Source organism: Glandiceps talaboti, chromosome 6 (assembly GCF_964340395.1).
Source record: "Glandiceps talaboti chromosome 6, keGlaTala1.1, whole genome shotgun sequence".
NCBI lineage: Eukaryota > Metazoa > Hemichordata > Enteropneusta > Spengelidae > Glandiceps > Glandiceps talaboti.
The window spans coordinates 7,819,826-7,840,726 of record NC_135554.1 but is presented as its reverse complement, the minus strand read 5'-3'; the positions used below and the strand labels follow the sequence as shown (position 1 = coordinate 7,840,726).

The window sequence follows — 20,901 nt, the reverse complement described above, 5'->3', positions numbered from 1 at the left end:
TTTGTTCAAGACACTCTTGTAGCTAGTCCCTAGACTACCAAACCAGCACAAAAAAGAAAATGTTAAACCGACTCAAAACTCCGATAGAATGTCTGTAATACCTTGGCATTTACAAAATTTTAGGCCCCTCAATTGTTGTAGACAGTAAACTCTAGATTGACATTTCTTGTTAATGAAATCTGTGTTGGCCTTAACATTTGATTTATTATCCAAGACTGTTCCTATATATATATATATATATATATATATATATATATATATATATATATATATATATATATATATATATATATATATATATAATATATATATATATATATATATATATATATATATATATATATATATATATATATATATATATATATATATATATATATATATATATATATATATATATATATATATATATATATATATATATATATATATATATATAATATTTTATAATATATATTCATCGAAATAAGTACGGTCAGAATTTGACAGGTCAACTAATGCAGAGTTATCAGAATATTTGATAAGTGGATTTGTATCGGTACCTGATGAGCAGTCATTTGTGTAAAGTGTAAATAGTTTGTGTGAGAGTATCGTGCTCTGTGAGGCACCCCTAAATGTTGAATGGAAGGCTGAACTTAATTTTTGGTAGCGAACAAACTGGGAAAGGTTGACAAGAAAATCCATTATCCAGAGGATGAGTTTGGGGTTAACGTTTAAATAACTAAGTTTATGAGCCATCATGTTTGGTTGACTTCTGTTAACGACTGATGAAAAATCAATAACCAATAGTCTTACAAATGAACTTGGTTTTTCAAGATGTGTATACGCATCGTGAAGTAATGTGAGAGTTGCATTATCAGTACCTCTATTACTTTAATATGTAAATTGGTATGGGTCAAGGTGTGAATGTTTTTGTGGGTTTTGACAAAGTAAAATACGCTCGAAGCATTTCATCACAATGGAAGTCAGTGCTACAGGACGATGCCTTGGAAGTTTTTAGGGACCGGACAGATGGTAGATGTTTTCCAAATGGTTGATATCGTATGATCATTGTACGACCAATTGAACAATCTACTGGAAACACTAGCTAACTGCGATGCATAGACATTCAGTAACCTACCACATATGTTATCAGGACCCATAGCTTTCCTTATATTTAGTTTCTTAAAAATAGACAACTCGTTTATCACTGATTTCAAATTAACTCTTCTTTTCTTCTTATTTACTCTCAAGATCTAACCCGATGTTATCTATTTCCTTTCCAAAATCGTGAATATCAAAGCGACAGTACATTACAACTTCGCCTCGCCACCACCCTGTGTTGCTTGGCAAGGTGGTAAATAAAACAAGTTTGCCTTTGGGATTATATTAACTGGGATTGTCGACACTGAATAATCCGGTCAATCATGGCACTGCGCTCATTGTATGTCACGGCGTACAAGTATAAACGACGTTCATACTTCCATGACCATAGTTTCTGCGACCTGTCATTTGTTTGACCATAGACACTCCACCTTTGTGGAGGGTCCATGGTTTGATGGGATGCGTTAATTCTGGCAAACTTGTTTGGCAAATCGATCTGACGCAATATAGCTTGTGACCGTGGCATGCATAGCTTGGGTCAAAATCTATAACACCATTAAAGTATAAATAATGTTTAAACTTCCACGATAACACATACCTTTGAGAAATTATACTGACAGTATAATTACTCCAAGCACAGACTATTCTCGTGTCAAACTCCGACACGAACTTGTTTTTCCTTGAAGAGTATATCTCGTGAGACCTATGGAAATTATCAAAATCTATATTGTAGTTGAAAAGAGCAAGAATGAAAAGAGGGGAAATTTAAGGGACATCATTTCTATATACACGTGTATTGTGCAAAGAACCCGATATCTTTGACCGCGTTGCCGTCAACCGAGCAATGGTAATATATATATATATATATATATATATATATATATATATATATATATATATATATATATATATATATATATATATATATATATATAAGAGGTAAGTCATAAACTGAAGGAAAAGTGCTCAATACTGAGAAGTAGAGCTGTATTTACACAAAGTACACAAGTTATGGTACGGAGGCCGTTACGATCTTCAGACGACTAAATAACGGAAATTCAAGTGATAGAATTCGATGCGCGTTGTTGAGTGACATGGTGGAATGATAGAATGTATTTGTTTTCGTGGACGATTTAGTGGGCGATCTAGTGGAATTAATCTCTAAAAAAAAAACATGAATCATGGTCTGAGTACTTCACAAATGTATTCAATGCTCAAGTCCAAAGTGATGAAAGTTTCTCGATTTCCATGATCTTATCAGATCCACCTTGATAGACATAAATTCAGGCATTAATGGTGAGATTAATATCCGACTGTAGTCTTTTGGACAAGGTAATTACTTTGATAGTCTAGTTCCTATACTGTATCATTACCATTTATACCTCCACTCAAAGTATAGTCAGAGTCGTTACTCTAGAAGTCTTGAAATGCATGAGATGCAATTTAAAATTCATTTACAGCCACCCACACAGTCATTAACATCATGTCTTTGTTAATAAATCACAAAACTCTAACCAATAACACAGTCCCTCATAAAGTTAGTGTTTATTGGGACAGTAATGTTCAAATGTGGTATATTTGTCAGCCCATGATGCTACTTATATACTGTTTACATCACCAAAACATTTAGGTTTCACTGATTGGGTGAACAACTTTTTGTGCTATTTGAGGGGCTTTTGGCTAGACGTGGTTTAGTTAGAAACCATATTGGCATCCAGACTATTACTTTGAAGGAGATCATTGAAGAACAATAAAAATAAAACTCAAGGTGTGGATATGGGATCAGTGTGGCATTCTACATAGACATTCTCCAACAATTCTTGTAGACATGTTATGTAACCATTTTTTCTTCACGAAAGGCAGGAATCAATGGGGTAGGGGTTTCTAACATTGTCTTTTGAAAGTAAATTACATGTATGTCAAAACTAAAATTATTGTATTTACTAAGAGATGAAATTCTTAAGAAAATTGAAAAGTGGTTATTGGTGGTCATAAACTCGACGTTGTTCGCTTTTTATGAATATCTAGGCGTGATTATGTCAAGCAGTGGTCTATGGTATTTAGCGCTTGCAGCTCAAGCGAGTAAAGCAATGATTGCGGTCATGAGTCAACTTGCAAAACTTGGGGACCTCCTAGTCAAAACTAAATTTAAAAGTTTTTGACTGTAAACTATTACCGATATTAAATTATACAGTGGAGATTTTGGGTTTTAATAGGTCTACTGAAACTGAACGTGTTCAAAGTAAATTTCAGTGTTATATTTTGAGTCGTATATAAACATATATGTAGTCTTTGAGTATGGGAGCTACAAAAATGCTTGACAAGTGTTCATTACGGGAAGTAGGCTGAAATGTTTTGAGATTGCTGAACGAGAGCTGCAAAACTTTAACCTCAGACCACTTCTCCTCAGCCCTGGTTCAAGTTCTTAGGTCATAGTGGTGTAAACTACATCTCAGACCACAATGTAGTGACCTGAGACTACATGTACATGTAGGCCCTACCTACTGGTATATTATGTAACTGCACTTGACGCCAGTGTGATTTCTAACTAAACTGTGTTATTGAAAGAACCGATGTGACGTCATCTGTTTTCTTTGTACCTGACACAATCCTAGCTGCTGTATTTTGGGCATGTTCAAGAGGGACAATGTTTTTAGCTGGCAGCCCATACAGAAGGGCCATTCAGTAGTCAGGTATCGATGATATAAGTGCATGACCAAGGTTCTGACAAACTCCGTTTGTAAGATACTGGCGTATGCGACCATAGACAGTGGAGGGGCCCCCTCCACTGTCAATGATGCGACCTATTGTTCGGGGGTGAAAAAGAACTGATCTACATGTCAACGAGATGTGCTTCTTGAGGTTATAACGGTCATCAATTGTTACACAAATGGTACATGCTGAATCCACTAACTGCACAGAAGACGATCCCATGTTGATGTGGTTCATGAGACGAGGAAGCCTGTTGAACTGAGACGTGATAAGGAGGACCTCGGTTTTGCCATCATTAAACTAGCTTATTTTGGGTCGTTTAATATCATGTGCAACAGTTTCCATAGACAGTGGAGGGGCCCCCTCCACTGTCAATGATGCGACCTATTGTTCGGGGGTGAAAAAGAACTGATCTACATGTCAACGAGATGTGCTTCTTGAGGTTATAACGGTCATCAATTGTTACACAAATGGTACATGCTGAATCCACTAACTGCACAGAAGACGATCCCATGTTGATGTGGTTCATGAGACGAGGAAGCCTGTTGAACTGAGACGTGATAAGGAGGACCTCGGTTTTGCCATCATTAAACTAGCTTATTTTGGGTCGTTTAATATCATGTGCAACAGTTTCCATCTTAGTTACTGTAGTTGACGTATGTGATTGGGGAAATATATTGGTAAATCTGGTTGTCGTCTGCATGTTGTTGCATATTGAGATTTTGATGTCGGATTAGCTTTCCAAGTGGTGATGTGTATAGACAGCATACGCGTGTAAGAGTGGACCAAGCACAGGGTTTTGTGACACTCCACACTGCAAATGTTTGGTTTCTGATATGCCTTGTACAGAAATGGACTGTTGTATATCTTTGAGGTATAAAGACTCTAGTCGAATGCCTGTAATACCGAGCTCGGAATAAACTTGAAATTATGCTGGAGTCAGAATTTACGGGGGGGGGCATGAACAAAATTGAGGTTCAAAGGGAGGGGGGCATGACAATTGTGATGGTCTGAAAGGGCCCCCGAATATTCTGCTCATGATTTGAACCAAAATTAAACCTCAGGAGCAGTTGTTTACCAAGTAAATTTACATTTGTATAAGTGTATGCCTCTCTCTCTCTCTCTCTCTCTCTCTCTCTCTCTCTCTCTCTCTCTCTCTCTCTCTCTCTCTCTCTCTCTCTCTCTCTCTCTCTCTCTCGTCGCCGTATGTCTCCTTCTCTCTTGCTCTATCTCTCTGTGTGGAGACTTTGTTGAACATTCAAACCACAGGAGCAATCGTTTACCTTGTACTTTGCAAAATTGTTCACTTCATTTACCTACCACACATTTAATTATTAGGCAGCCAATGGCCAAACGAATGTGTGTGTCTGCCAAAATATCTTATGTATTAGTTAAAGCGTAGGTAATACAGTTGTAAAATAATTTAATGAGAGTACAATTTGGGTATTGAAGACAATTTTCAAGTACTTTATGGCTTCCAATAATGTGTATGGTTTGAAATATTATGCCGCTAAATGGCCTCCTACATGTCCTTATTTTTCAAACAATTGCCTACTGTGGGAGGGGGACACACCCTCCCCACTAGTTATCGAAGGGGGGTGCCGTTTCTGTCAAGACATAGGATTCAAAAAGAAAACTCTGCTGGTTAAGTTTTTCCAAGTACAGGTTACAGCCCAATGAGCCCACATCCATTTGTAAAGAAATCTCTATGTCTGATATGTATGGACACTGAAGTTGATTTCCACTGTTAGCTTACAGTGTGTCATATAGTGTACCATACTGTACTTCTCTGACGTGTATGGGGAGGGGGTAATGTATAATTGCATATTAAAATATGTGCAGCCGGGGGGGGGGGGGTATGGACGTCGCCATCTTTCAAGCGCTAAATTACCTGTTAATCGAGATTTGTTTCAAAACATTAGCATGGTTGATAATATATGTGAAAGGGGTAAACTAAGAATGGTTTCTGGGATCGCCTAAGTCAACACGACATATATTGTGGATGGTCTGAGATATTCGATTACGATTCACATCGTCCGATTTCCAATCGTCCCAATATCCATATTAACATTCTTTATCGTTTCAAAATCACAAAAATGCATATGTCGTGGTGGGGTGAGTACCGACTCTAGTTTGGTCTCCGCTCTCTCTCTCTCTCTCTCTCTCTCTCTCTCTCTCTCTCTCTCTCTCTCTCTCTCTCTCTCTCTCTCTCTCTCTCTCTCTCCCGTCTCCCCCTCTCTCTCGTCTCCGTATCGAAACTTATTCAGTCATAAAATCATCAGGTTTCTGACAATTTCCAATACCTGTTACAAGAAAGACTGCAGTACAAGAATATTTGGTTAGCTACATGTATTACATCTGATGCCTTATACGTGACACGCACGATAATTGTCCAGTTTGCATCAGAGGGTGTGCCTCGCCTTCTGTACATGTGCCGTACGTCTGGCTTGTCTGTCAGTGTCACATTTTGCTTCCCCTCTTCAGTTTTCTCAGATGTTTTAAGAATTTAAACATAGTCAGTGTCTGATCGACAAAAATTCTTTCCACTGAAGTTTAGAAAACATTTAGTGCAACTCTACGTAAACGTCATGTTGATGCATCATACATCATCATGAGACGTCACATTGACCTCACACTTCGCTTCGCGCTTCCTTCAACGTCCGGTCGTTATGAAACTAGTTCGAAGGCTTTCGCTAGCGATAGCGTGGCCAGTCTTGTTTTACTGCGTAATCGTCTAATGTTTTCCAAATAATTATGAATTAATTTATCTTTTTGTTTACACTTTGGGTATTTTACTTGCTATTAGAACTCCCGGGCAACTCATATTTAATTTTCCAACCTTAGAATTTGTTCAATGATCGTCAGGTTTGAGTACTTTCCTAAGCCGGTCCCACAACTGTTATACTTATAAGTTATAGCTGGGCGTTGTGACCGGTAACCGGCTATTATCTACATCACTGCCTACTAGGTACGTCAAAAACACACCGTTCGCACATGTGAGCCTGATTTTAGGCAAAATATCGGGCTATTAGAGTGCATACAGGCCCTTTTGTTCGCTTGTATTGTTTGCATTTGGTATTTGGCATTTCGCACGTTGTTTATTTGCACCATTCACAGTGTCTTATCATGCTTTGTGTAACTTGTAAGCCTAATCGACAACTGGGCCAACGGTTTTTACTAGACAAATTTGAAACAAATTTTGCGTCAGTTTGATGGTAAACCTGCTATATTGACTACCAAACTTAGTTAACCCCAGTTATTTTTACTCATGTTGCATCACCATATATTTAGAAAGAGTATATATGAAATATGAGAGCCATGTGAAACTTCTTCAGTGCAAAATGGGATGAAGATATGAGGGCAAAGTCAGTGCTCCTTATAGTCTCGCTGCCAGACTCGAGACTATCGTCCCTAATCTGTTTACCGAGCGGCGCAGCCGCGAGAAGAGCGGGACCAGTCCCCCTCTATTCTCGCGGCTGCGCCGCTCGGTAAACAGATTAGGGACGATAGTCTCGAGTCTGGCAGCGAGACTATGCTCCTTACAGCAGTTTGTTTTTCCCGCATATGCATACATTACCCATAATCCTTTTAAGTATTCTGCAGATATCTGTGCAATGTGCACTCATGACTCATGAAAATCTGGAATGCACTGATCGAAGCCAATTGTACAGTTATACTATAAAAACAGGAGTTATGAGTATAATTGAAATAAAACAAGAGAATAAGAGATGAGGGCCCTCAGAATCGTCACGTAGAGTGATATAACAGTTACATGGATGCCGGGCATGTACCCATAGGTACGGGCCCGGGGGGGGGGGGGGTTCTGCATGCCGAACGTCATTAAGTATTTCCTTTACTTTGGTGCTCATGATCGTAATTTGGATGATGCCCAAGATATTTGAGGCGTGAATACCTGTTGTTCTTCTAAAGGCTTGTTTATTACTGTGAAGATCACACCCTAACACTTAATTGTTCTATAAACGACACATGGACAAGAATACTATTCCCATAGAGGTTAGTCCAGTTAATTCCTGATGGACCGTATTTCGTTCAGCGTTACGTTGTACATAACACGGTCAGTCAGAAACTATAGACTACATGGACGACATGGATGCCATATAATATTCCCAATAGTCACTCAATTTTACTTAGCTAGAAATAATGTCCACAGACTCAAATCTGTCAGCACGTCTCTACTGTGAGTTTGTTGACGCTATTGGCCGGTCAGGTTTGTTAAGAAGCTCCATACACTAGCAATATTTGTGACCCAATTTTAAACTATTATTGGAAACGATTGTCATGTCATCTAAATCTGTATTACTATGCATCAAACGCGTAGAAATGTGAAACACGTTTAGTGGTGGCGGTATGTAGTGCATAATGAAAAGGCGTACTACGAACATTTATTTCAAAATGAGCCCTGTGATATTACAATCTACGTACGTCCTAACCATGTAGTTCATATCATAAGCCTGCTTATATACATACATATGTATCGAATACACTAGCTACACGTATAGCGTTTATGTACGTATTGATTGCAAGCACGGTAGATTTGAATATTCATTTGTTTACTGCCCGGTTATGGGGGTGAACTCATGAATATATTCTGAACTAAATGCAAATGTATTCAAATCACTTCCGACTCGCAATCTGAACTATTTTTCAGATCGAGTATAATCCGATTAGACAGGCGCTAATGGGAAAGTACAGAAACGTCCACCTCATCAGCATAAAAGTACAGAATTGAACTCAATCTGAACTATAGTACGGAAAGTGTCGTAAACTGTACTATTTTTTCTACTAGTGATACAAGGATTAACTTTAATCTCAATAAGTACAAGCATTTAGACATCTTTTTGAAGATGAATGAAATCTTCAAATTACAAATTAAATACATGTAAAAGCTTGAGGCGCCGTCACTCACTGTAGTTCATCACTCCCCGTTGACAAATCCATGTAATCTCACTCACATGGCACACGCACATGACGACAATACAAGTGTGTTGAGTTATGTTTAGGCTGCCAAAATGGTATACGCTTTCCAAGTACAGGTTTCATATCGTGACAAAACGCGGCAGATATATCTGAAAAGCTCTGTTTCTTATCAAGAACTTTGTCGTATGATAACAGAACAGATTCCGTCCATAGGATTCACCGAATTTCAGATAACATACGAGAACGAAGATGGAGCTGTTGTCACTCTTTCGGACAATGGTGTTGATATCTGTGATTTGTTTAGGTGCGCAGTTACTGTCAATAATGCAGAGTATCGTCGAGTACGCATCGGAGTGGTTGAGGGATGCTCACCTGCAACAACAACATTACAAGTGCAAGAAGTGAGAAAACGTAAAGGAGACCAAACAACTGGAACCTATCCTAAAAAGTTAAACTTCAGTCACTGCCAAAGTGAACTTTTGGATGGACGTCCACAGGAAGATAGTGAATCGTCCCAGTCAGAACTACACAGTGCATGTACTCCCGCACGAGTGAAAAAAACTGAAGATGAATATGAATATAAGGCACCGTTACAGTTGGATATCGAGTATAAGGAGCGTGAGCTGTCTGACCTGAAAAGTGAATACAAAGCTGAAGGACATAGCTGCACTGAATGAGAAGTATAGTTCAAATGTCACACAGGACACCACAAAGAAAAGATGTGGCCGCTGCCACCTTCGTGAAGGTCATAATAAGACTCAATGTCCATACTCAATTTGTCAGTCAGCGCAGATATGTGGAGACATAAACCATCCGTCCCATGCAGAAGAGAAAGTACAGTTGAGTTCGCTTGCTAAACGAAGATGTGAAATAGAGAAAGACATGAAGAAAGCAGAGAGTGAGTTAGCTCACAAACGTGAATTAGCAGCGTCTCTTCTATCATCTTTTGAGAGAAAAATTGAAACTGCTCTCATTAATAGTGATAGAGACAAGTATCTCGTCGACACTCCAACAGGGTGTCAGCCAAGACGATATTTGCTGAACCACGATATCTCCGTCCTGAAGAAACATTACCATGACAAAGTGCCATACAACTTAGAAAGGGAGAGCGCGAAGTTTCAACAGGTTATATCAACGTATAAACAGGGACGAGGACTGGTAAAACCAAAAGATCGAGTCCGCGAGTTACTGGAGACAAATGATAAGTATAAAGTGACATTTCCCTCTGACGCGTCAACATCACAACGAGCTACCAAATCGAACACCGAGACAGACATGACAGAAGAGTCCATCGAATCAACAACATATGAAAAGACTGTCCCATCACCAGCAAATGCGTGTCTAGATCAAGCGTCTGTCATGTCTACATATCAACCACCAATCTACTATGGAGCAGGAACACCTTATGCTTACGCTATTCATCCATACTCGTCCATGTATAGCAGCTATGGTTATTTTCCACAAATGGGTACGCACACTGTCATACAACCAACGAGTTCGAGTTGGAGTGGATATACTAATCAAAATGATCCTTTCTCTCCCCTCACATCGTCCGTCTCCACCGAAACTAGCGTAATTGAAACCCCGCCATTACCAACTGAGTCACCGCCCATAATACCACCACCCCCACCAAATGCCAAGTAAAGTTTACACAAGATTCGCTTGTAATGCATGTAATCTAGTGACGCTTGTTACCCATGTCATTATTGTTCAATCATTATATTGCAAAACCTACAAGTTACGAATTTGTTATATACATGTAGTTACATGTATGTGTCACTGACACTGTGGAAATATGCTATTCGATAACTTCAACACATTTCCGCTAGAACTATATGAGAGTTTAACGGAGATGTTTCGTAGTCATCGGAGCGCATATTTTCAAGGCTATAAGTTGTGTATTGTTACTTTTTTGTATTTTAGTTTACGTTTCTTGTTTTATTTTGAAAACATGTTTACAATGTTGATTACTAGAAGTAACAGGAAAATTAGTTCCATTGTTTCGCTGTTCAATTTGGTTTTGTTTGTTGTTGCTTAGTTGCCCAGAAGCTTGTAGTCTTTCTAATCCAGCGATCCTACATGCCTACGTCATCACAGGGTTAGAAAGCCAACTACTACTGGCTGTTGTTTAGTAGGTTTTTTTCCCATAGATTACAAGAGTCGCAAATTCGAGTGCAACATCGAAACAATGTTTTCACAACAAAAACTATACTGCAGGTATATTGTTTGAATTTAATATAAATTGGAGGGGATCAAATATTAAATCAAAGTCGGTGATATTGTGTATAGGAAACTTGTGGTTTCTTTTCTTGACTGAATACTGATGCATATCTGTTTACTACTAATTGATGAACTGATGTCTTTTAGTATTGATAAACATGTATACTGCAATGGAATAGGGAGAGAACCACAACTAAATATACTATATTCAGTTGAGGTTCTCTTACTAGTCCATTGACTTGAGTAAAAGGATGTTGCAAATCAAAAGTACTTGACAGTAAAATAGTGTGTTTATTTGTATACATATATCCTTCTTTTCTATATGTTCACCAAATACTTACATGGTTACGTGTGTTTAAGTTTTCAAGTTTTATGAATACAATGTGTATTTTTCACAGAAATAAAAATTATGTACTGTGTACTATATATCGTGTTACATTGCATTTATTTCATTGCAAATTATACCGGCATGCTAACAGGACTGTTCCACATCCAATTCACTGTTTCTGACGTTGGATTTTCTCAGACCACACGGTTGTAGCTATGATAAAAAATGTCTCCAGAGTCTACCCTCAGGCATAATATTTGGAATAATTACATAAGACTAACTACTCACTGTTAAAAACCAGCTGTGTCAATTCTGGCAACTGCCATGACTACGGTACTTTACTGTTGTCAGGCCACATCATCAAGTGTATTATGAGGTCATGTGCTGGTTGAAAACATGTAGCTACAATTATTTGATCTGAGTAAGTCCACGATGATACATGTGAATAACAAAATGTCAGTGGTGGACTATTGACGAAATACGGAAAAATCGGAAGTATCTTGTGTTTCACTATTACACAATCAAAGTAGCAATGAATTGCTGGCTGTAACAGTGTAAATGCAAAAATATAGTGACCCCTAATAACTAATTTTCGAAGGAATCAAATGATCATAACGGCATTACAAGTTAAGATTTATGACTGGTGATTACTTGTGTATTTACAATGGTGATGTCTGCATGTACAATAGCTAGTAGCCTAGACTTTTACTCTTATTAAACTTGTACTGCAGTTTCAACTACAATCATGAGTCTAGCCTACTTGTAATAATAGTTGCATTATGTAAAACTTTATTGGAACTGTACGCCTACAGCGATCTGGCGAATGTGTTCGTGATACAAGCAGGGGTACAAAATACAGAGATGTATCGCTCAAACCATAGTAGTCGGAAGTAGATCAGCATATTTTGACGCCAGTTATAACATGCAAGAACATATTCAACATGAAAATTGCGTTAGATGGAAGTGACTTGACACTAAGTTCTCGTTTCATTCAAAAACTTGTTTGATACTCAATAAATTTAACAGGTTTATAAAGGACAGCAGTTGAACATTTTGTCAAATTGTCAAATAATATACAGGAAAGTTTGTAAAGTTAAATCACTGATGAAAACAAACGCAAGTCAGACTAAACGATATGAAAATTCTAATTAGTTTGGATGTCAACGTGGTATCATTCATACATGTATCCATCTACACGTAAAGAGAGACAGTCAACAGTCAGGACAGAATTAATTTACATTCAAATAACCATTGTGACGGTAAAACCCACGCAAGTCTCCTGGTGTCACGAGGTCGAGTGCCGAAAATATAGCTAAAGGCATATTTTCATAGGTCAGTTCTGCTAAGACTGGGTCGTTCTGGATACAGTGTTTTACTTTACTGAAGCAGTTCTCTGCTGGATTAAACTCTGGAGAATACTTGGGAGTATAAATTACTTCGATTCCTTGTGCTGCTAGCCATGTATTCAGTACCTGGGCTACTTCACTGTGGTGGGTTGGACAATTGTCGACAACAAGCACATCGCCGGGTTGTAGTGCTTGTTGTCCAATATCTGTTACAGAATCAACGCTTTCTGTAATAAAGTCTAAGTACTTGACAGAATCCGAGGCACCGGCAATAGTCTGTGCATGCATAATGCCATCAAGACCAACCAACAAATTTAGTGTCGTATTCGGACTCTGGTGATAGCGGATCATTTCAATCGATCTCGTTCCGATGAGGGAGTGTCCGTAGTTCGGGCGGCTCAATCCAGGAGTCTTAAAACCAGACTCGTCCATGAATTTGAGTCGTCTTGGATCAATTGTATAAAGCAAATCTATATAGGCCTGAGTGTAGCGCAGATTTGGTAGCGTATATCGTTCTCTAGCTACTGTTCTGTTCCGTTTATATGTCCATATTCCGCCAGTAAAGCGTTGTCTAACAGCACGCTTGATTGTACTTTCGCTGACACTGGTTTGTGACACAAGAGATAACTTTGTTCTCATTTCCTTGGCAGTAATTCCTGGTCTCTGAGTTTTTAAACTCTCCAGATAAACTATATCCCCTTCCAATAATTTCTTAACTTGATTGCCATGATTATCTTTTGGCTTTGTGGATCCAGTGCTGACATAGTGCATCCATATCTTCGTAATACCCTGCCTACTTACTTTGAATCGCTTACCCATCCTAGTGTAGACACCTCTTGGTACTATACCCGTTACTTTGTTGCCTCCAGCCTCTATAATGGCTTCGACAATGATGTTTCTGAGGTCAACACTCAAGGCTTTACCAGATACATATTGTCTTCCTTCCGCATTAATCGACATGGTCACTGGTGGTAGGAGAATGGTTACACGTGAAGTGATACATGTAACTGTCACTGTAACTCAAGACATTCAAACTGAGCGCCAACTTTTGCATAGCGATTTACAAGCCATGGGGTGTCAGCTACAATCAACAATGAGCCGAGATAACTGGGGTTTCTTTGTTTGTGTAGACATAAAACTTGTCTACTGCTACGTAGAGATCGCAACGCCGAGCTGCCCTTCGCTGTATTTAAGTGTTGCCAATTTCTGTGCAAAATAATCTTATGCCAAGGTAATATTACAAGATTGTACAAGGATTCTTGTGGTTGCTGACTAAATAGCAGCCATATCTGTTGTGAAACTCAACTATATGTAAATGGCGACATACTGTGCATATACATGCATGTTCGTAATAACCAAGGATATATATGATATCTAAAATATCCCATAGCAAGCTCTGTTGTATGGACTAAAACGGTCATGTCAACCCAACCCTGTTATAACCCCACTTCAATTTTGCTGAAAGAAGTCATTTTTTTAATGATAATATCACCTACTGAGGAATCAGCATCTGATGGAAATAAAAAAATCATTACATGGTTTTATCATATTAATGCAACAACCAATACGACGGTCAGTTCATTTAGAGATAAAATATACAGACAAATGACCATGTGAAGCAAAGCATATCAAAGATGCAGGTCTGCAGATCTCTCAATAGAAGCTGATGTGATAGCAGAAGGGTTAATAACACATATTCTTAAATGAACGGCAATACAACCTGTGGTGAGAGGAAGCACCACAAAACCATTATGAAGGTGTCCATAAAATGTTCTTGAAGGGGTCTAACTTTGCATATTAAGAAAATCATGCCATTGTTTCAAGAGAATATAATCCAAATCAGAAAAGTCATCATCATCATCAAGCCAGCTGTTCATTTAGTGTATACGCTTGTTTCACATATTCAGAAAGATGAACACAATGTCCAAACAGTTGGTGATATTCTCTAAGATTATTGAATCAATCTTTTTTAATCAAGTGCTGTTGGTGATCTGCACCTAAAGATTACAAAAGGATTTTTTCTCTCCTCAAGAAATAGGAGAGACTGTCAGTAATGAGTTCCTTGGAGCAAAAGCAAAGACAGGTTCTTCATTCAGACAGACTTCAAAAATGAAAACTAAAGTCTTTCAGCATCATGAAATCAAAAGCAAAGATCATTCTAACACAGAATTCTCAAAAGAGATGATTATCGTTGTGGTCGAATTCTACTGATACACACATCTAGGAAGATGGATCTAAAGACATACCGCAACATCCACTTAGATCGTTGCCCTTGTTATTGGGAAACTGATGGTACACTAAAGAAGAACATAGCAGCGTTGATAAGACATCTTGAGAAATTACTTTCACCAGATAATAAGACCTTACCATCAGCTTTGTCCAGTGATATTTGAGGAAAACCTGACATATTTCTCTGAATAGGATTGATAGCAATTGGATCAGAAAGAAACTTTTTAGCGTATGAAGAAGTGGATGCACATTTCAGCATGCAACAATTAAGCTCTGGTTACAAGCCATGGTGGCAACACTGGTGGTTGAAAATACATATATGAAGTTCTTATGCCTAGCCTTCAGTTTGAAAATAGAAAATGCAAAGATAGCTTCAACATAGGAAAATGTGTATGCCTTTGGCTGTGATGGGTTTACACGATATTTACCGGTTGGGCAAGTAAAGGCAAGCTAGAATGACTGAAACTCATTCATCAAAGCAAAGCTATTACATGAGTACATTCACAAAACTTGTTCAAGAGTGTAACTGTCTCAAGAAATATTCACCCTTCTCCAGGAATTCACATGTAAAGCTTATGTTGCCCATTGTCAGATATAAACTGCTAAGGAGCCTTCTCAATCAAAACTGCAAGTTGGAGAACAAGGGTAATGGAGAGGGGGCACTTTTCACAAATCTGTTTTTGTTATCTAACTTTGCATTATTTTGTGATGTTAGCATGATGCCACTGCTGCCACCATTTCCAAATCCCACTGCTACCAAATCCCACCACTGCCATTCTACCATGATAACATATCAATCATGCTAACATCACAAAATAATGCATTAGTATTATTATTATGCAAGGGGTCCTTAGCATTTGGATCCCATACATAATAATAATTTTAGTAAATATAATAAAAATAATAACAGTCATAATATTAGTTTTTATATAGCGCTTTCCCACCCAAGCCTTTTACAATTATTACTCCTGGCTTGGAGCTATATCAGCACAACGGCCCTTTTATACTTCCTCAACTCCCTGGGGAGCATACAATCCATTGCAGCCTTTATAAGCATATAGGATTAAAGCATTCACATCACAACTGCTATCCTACCAGGACCCCAATTATACAGAGATGGGTGGACTGAGGCATAGTCGTGGCTCAAATCATGCCCAAGGACTTTAGCCACTCAGAAAGAAATGGTGGTGATGGGGCTCGAATGTACAACCTGCAGATTCCAAGCCAGCCACTCTAACCGTTCGCCCATTATGACTCCACAAGTCTGAGTTCTAACCACTATGCCACAGGGAGAGTATTAAAAAACAAATGGTTTTTGAAATATTTGAAAAAGACGCGGGTCATGTTTTCGAGAAAGACAGTGAGGTAGGGACACTTTTTAGCATAACGTGCTTGAGGGAGGGGCAAATTTATGCCACAGACTGGACTTAATTTCCTATGGCCCTCCCCACCTTTTAATTACTGAAGGCGTCCTTAATTAGTTTAAACACAAGCTTATAGTGTGCAAACAAAGAAATGAGAGCCTGGACAACTGTGAAGACAGTACATGACTGTCTCTACCAACATGCTCTTTGAGCAAACTATTTTGGAGACGATTCATTTAGATGCAGCTCCTGATGTTCCATCTGCAGAAACAATGGTTGGATAAATAGAAATGGAAAGCTAAATAGCAAAGGGTAGACAGGTCCTCCAGCACCTGAAATCCTCTTGGGATTCATTTATTGTGGATTTCAGCATACCTGTGCACTTCAAACTTGCCAGCGTATACCAAATAGACTAAAGTGTACATAGGAATGCCACCTCCAGGATTGCAAAAGTATTATTGAGAGTGATGAAGAAGATTCAGCACAGGGTATCAGTGATGCCAAAGAGGATGAAGATGAACCTAATATGCCTAGGAAATAAAGGCTTTAAAACTGTTATTCTCACTTTGTTCAAGAAACTTCAAACTCAGATCTCAATGACAATAAGAAAAGCCAGATTTAACAGTATAAATGCTTGCAAAATGATATTAAAATTTAGATATTTTATAATCCAATATGGCCGCCGAACACTGTATATCAACTACATATATATGGGAAAGTAAAGGAATGGTGAACTCTCAAATTTCTTTAATTATTTCAAAAGGCCCAGCTTTCATATGGCAAAGAGTTGATTGAAGTACTCTGATTTTCAGATAAATATGTCCCCAAGATGCATTCTACCTTGTACAGTTTCCCCTTAATTTAAATGTCATGCTGCATTGCATTGTGGGTAATAGTTACATAATCAAACAAGCATTTTTTTGGGGGAAAAACCAGGCATATATGATAATGTATTAAACTTTAGCATAACATGTATATCATGAGCACTATATAGAGGATAGCCCATACCAAACGATTTCTAGATAGTTTTTCATGTCAAAACTGATCATGTCATCCTCAAACATTTCTCTTAATAACCCTTCATAAGTTTTCATAGCTGGCACAAACATTTATCAGGAGACAATTAAGATACCAATTATTTCTAAAGACATTGTTTTCAAGCATTTTGTAAAGAATAAATGCCAAAATTTCTGTTAATTCCAATAACCTTGTGTTAAAAGAAAATTGTTGTATGGATAAACATATGCAAATGAGGTAATTGATATGCAAATTATAGATTTAAAGATGTCAAACAATGTTATCTCAGTCATAATTTGATTTAATTAAATTATTTCAATGTTTTATGAATGTTGGATTACATAAACTGTTTCAAATTTGAATTGTCATCTCCAAACCACCATCAGATTATTGATTTTTTTATTATGTGTTATGTAAATTTAAATGAAGATTACTACTAGAAAGCTACCAAATACAGATGTCCACCAAGCATTTTTTAAATCTACAGAAAAAATAGTTTTAGAAAAGTAATGTTTCATTTGGTACCTCATTTTGGTACCAATTGGCTAAAAATCAGGGTCTGGCTCATGGACTAATTTGCGTGTTCATGTTTGGCTCTGTAGTTGTCTTCACTGAAGTAGGGAAGGTTATTTTTTTCTGTTTCCCCAGGATCTGCAGACTGCACGGGCTGGACAAACACATAGTACATACCGAAACAGGGGTATTTAAGTGATGCGCACTGACCAAAAACAATTCTTTTTTTCGCCTAACTGACATATCTAGAAAGTCTATTATTGATGTGATGTATGACATCATTGTGAAGACATTAGTGTTGTGTTTTTCTTTCGAGATAGAGAAATTCATTTCATTATATATAACAATGCTAATGCGCAGTATTGTTATAGAGTCTAGGTCCAGACTGACAGTATTACGTACTCAGTTGCAATGTACTCCATTACTATCCACAGTCTAGTTCAGTTCCCAACGATAGGTGTCAACTGTGTTTGAACCCCCATGGTTAATGAGGAACTAATTCATTACAAATTGACAAGCTGTCATCACCAAACGTCTTTCACCTTTCTGATGTTTGTAGAATGACTCCTCCCTAATCTGTTTAAACTAAAATCATATGGGGACGCCAGGACATCATGGTGTTTATATGAACACAGGTAGGTAGAACAAAACCACGTTAATACGGCCAGTCTGGACCCAGTATATGTGTTACACTGAGGTGAAGAGAATATCTCGTGTATCAAAAACTAGCATATAGTCAAACAACATGTATATGAAATACGGTGAATAGATGAATGTTTCACTTCTGCTTTCACCCGGATCTTCTTTGTTGTCACGCAATTTGCTTGAATTCAGACCATGCTTTAATTAGGTCGATTATGACCAACAGTCTAGGTAAACTGTCCGACAATGTTCTAACTATATATTTGGTTTCAGAATCCAAAAATAATACAGAAATGTTTCCCATCGAAAAATGTAACATTAGATGTTTAACGTTTTCACAAACTCTACTATTTACAAATGTAAAATATCAGTATTTCTTCTTTCAATATGATTGGGAAAAGACATAGATTGCCATACGCCACATTGCAGACAAACCCTGGTGTATATATATATATATATATATATATATATATATATATATATATATATATATATATATATATATATATATATATATATATATACTTAGCATATACAATGTGTCTATACTGGAGCAAACAGTGCTCAATACATATACATGTAGAGCGGTATAACTACTAATAATAGTACAGTATCAAGTAAGATGCATATCATCTGTACTATTATTAGTAGTTATATATATATATATATATATATATATATATATATATATATATATATATACTCTGAATATACTCTGAATACATATTTCTCATTCGTTTCCATTGGTTCATGTTCACTCAACCAATTAAAACGTGTTATGTGCCAAAACATGCGGGTATAGTACTTCATGATCGAAACACTTTGTACGAGAAGGGCTCAGGCACAGTGTGTTTGTTTGGTGGGTCGATTTCTTTCAGTTTCAAAAGTAGTAATAATTGCATTATTGTAAGACGGGTTCTGGTTGGCTACTCGTAAATACGAGATTGGGTTCAGGACAATGTGATTAAAATGTAGTGTATGCGGCATAATCTTTTTTTTGTGTGTTACATTTACTGTCATTTGTTGTTTTGTGAGCACTCGTTGTATACATCTGACACAATATACCATATCTTTATCCATGAGCAGTAATCTAACTCTGAACAATTATTCGACTATTCAGCAATTTATGTGCTGGACTTGTCATAAAGTATGGTATAAAAATAACAACTTGACTCTTCTACTACCGTCATTCATGGTACAATATTAATATCTTGACAGTTAGCATTTTCTATTTGTTGGTAAAATATCTAAAATACAGCCAGGCAGAAACAGAAACAACTGGGATTACTAATTACCGGCTTTTGAATTGAATTGTCGAAACCAGACATACAAATATATCACTGGACAGATATTTGCAGGCAAGTCACACGCAAAATCGTATCCTTCCGACTACATTCATTACTAGTTTCATGTAACGTCCTGATTAAATAGGCCAAGCGAAACACAGTCGGTAAATCCCTTATTTGGGGGCTGTAATAAAATGTATATTTTTTTTGTTTAACAAGTGTCACAGTGTGATTGTGGTGAGAACAAAATCTAGTCTTCACATATGAAGGTGATTTATGTCCAGGTAGTCATATGTGTCTAGGTAGTCATATGACAAATTGCTTGACTTGAACTCTACAACGTCAATACTCCGTTCGTCTGTCCCTTCATTCCTATGGATAACAATAGCAGGGGGACTGCCGTTTAACGGCATTGTAGTAAGCTGAAGTCATATTTACATCAACATATTGGTGAATCTCTGAAAAAATAAAAGGTAAGTTCTTCGCAGTGAAAACGTTTTCAAATCTTGCCAATTTCTACCAGATGACAATGGCATAACATTACAGGGCCACTCCTTTTGCATTCCTGAACCTAGGTAACGACCTGATACAGTTCATTAGAACGAAATCACCGTGCTCATTATAACTGATACGAATGAAAACCCAGAATTTTAGAAAGCGGCATTAGAGAGATCAAGAAGTGCTTCAATACGATGAATAAGACAACAACGGGAAACCACATCTCAACGACGTCTCATCCTTGGTATTAAGTGACCACTTTGAGACGTCATTTCGATAACTTTTCATGTACAAATTGGTATACTTAAATTTATAGCAGAAACATACTTAAAACAGATAGAGGAAATGGCTGGATCAACAAGATAGTCACACAATTACTAGCCTAAACATGTCATTGCATCATATGTATAGATTCAGTAGAATTCACACCAATAGAGAGACAACGGAGACTAATGCACATCTATACTCTACAGCTAACCAGTAGTCCCTACTGAAATTTGAGAATTGCTTGAGTTTTTTGTGTGAAATTAATTTGCAGTCATAATACTTGGAGTGTGTCGAGATTGGCATTCTTTTAGCTTTTTAGCTTCTGACAAAAGTGTGTGTGTGTGTGTGTATGTGAGGTGAAAGGGACTGCATATCCAACTGTAGATTTAAATAGTGTTAGTGTTTTGTTTTATCTATCATTTTGCTTTTTAAACAAATGTAGTTAGTCCCCATTTCAT

General features: G+C 37.5%; 1 protein-coding gene across 1 annotated transcript; it reads right to left on the bottom strand.

Annotated features, from left to right (window-relative positions):
* Positions 1-12,510: 12,510 nt before the first annotated feature.
* On the bottom strand, positions 12,511-13,587 carry LOC144436788 (uncharacterized). The gene has a single exon (XM_078125649.1). It carries the CDS (start codon positions 13,585-13,587, stop codon positions 12,511-12,513), a length of 1,077 nt encoding a protein of 358 aa, XP_077981775.1.
* Positions 13,588-20,901: the final 7,314 nt, after the last annotated feature.

Excerpts from the sequence above, each read along its gene's own strand:
- LOC144436788 (XM_078125649.1), bottom strand. The coding sequence starts at position 13,587 with ATGTCGATTAATGCGGAAGGAAGACAATATGTATCTGGTAAAGCCTTG.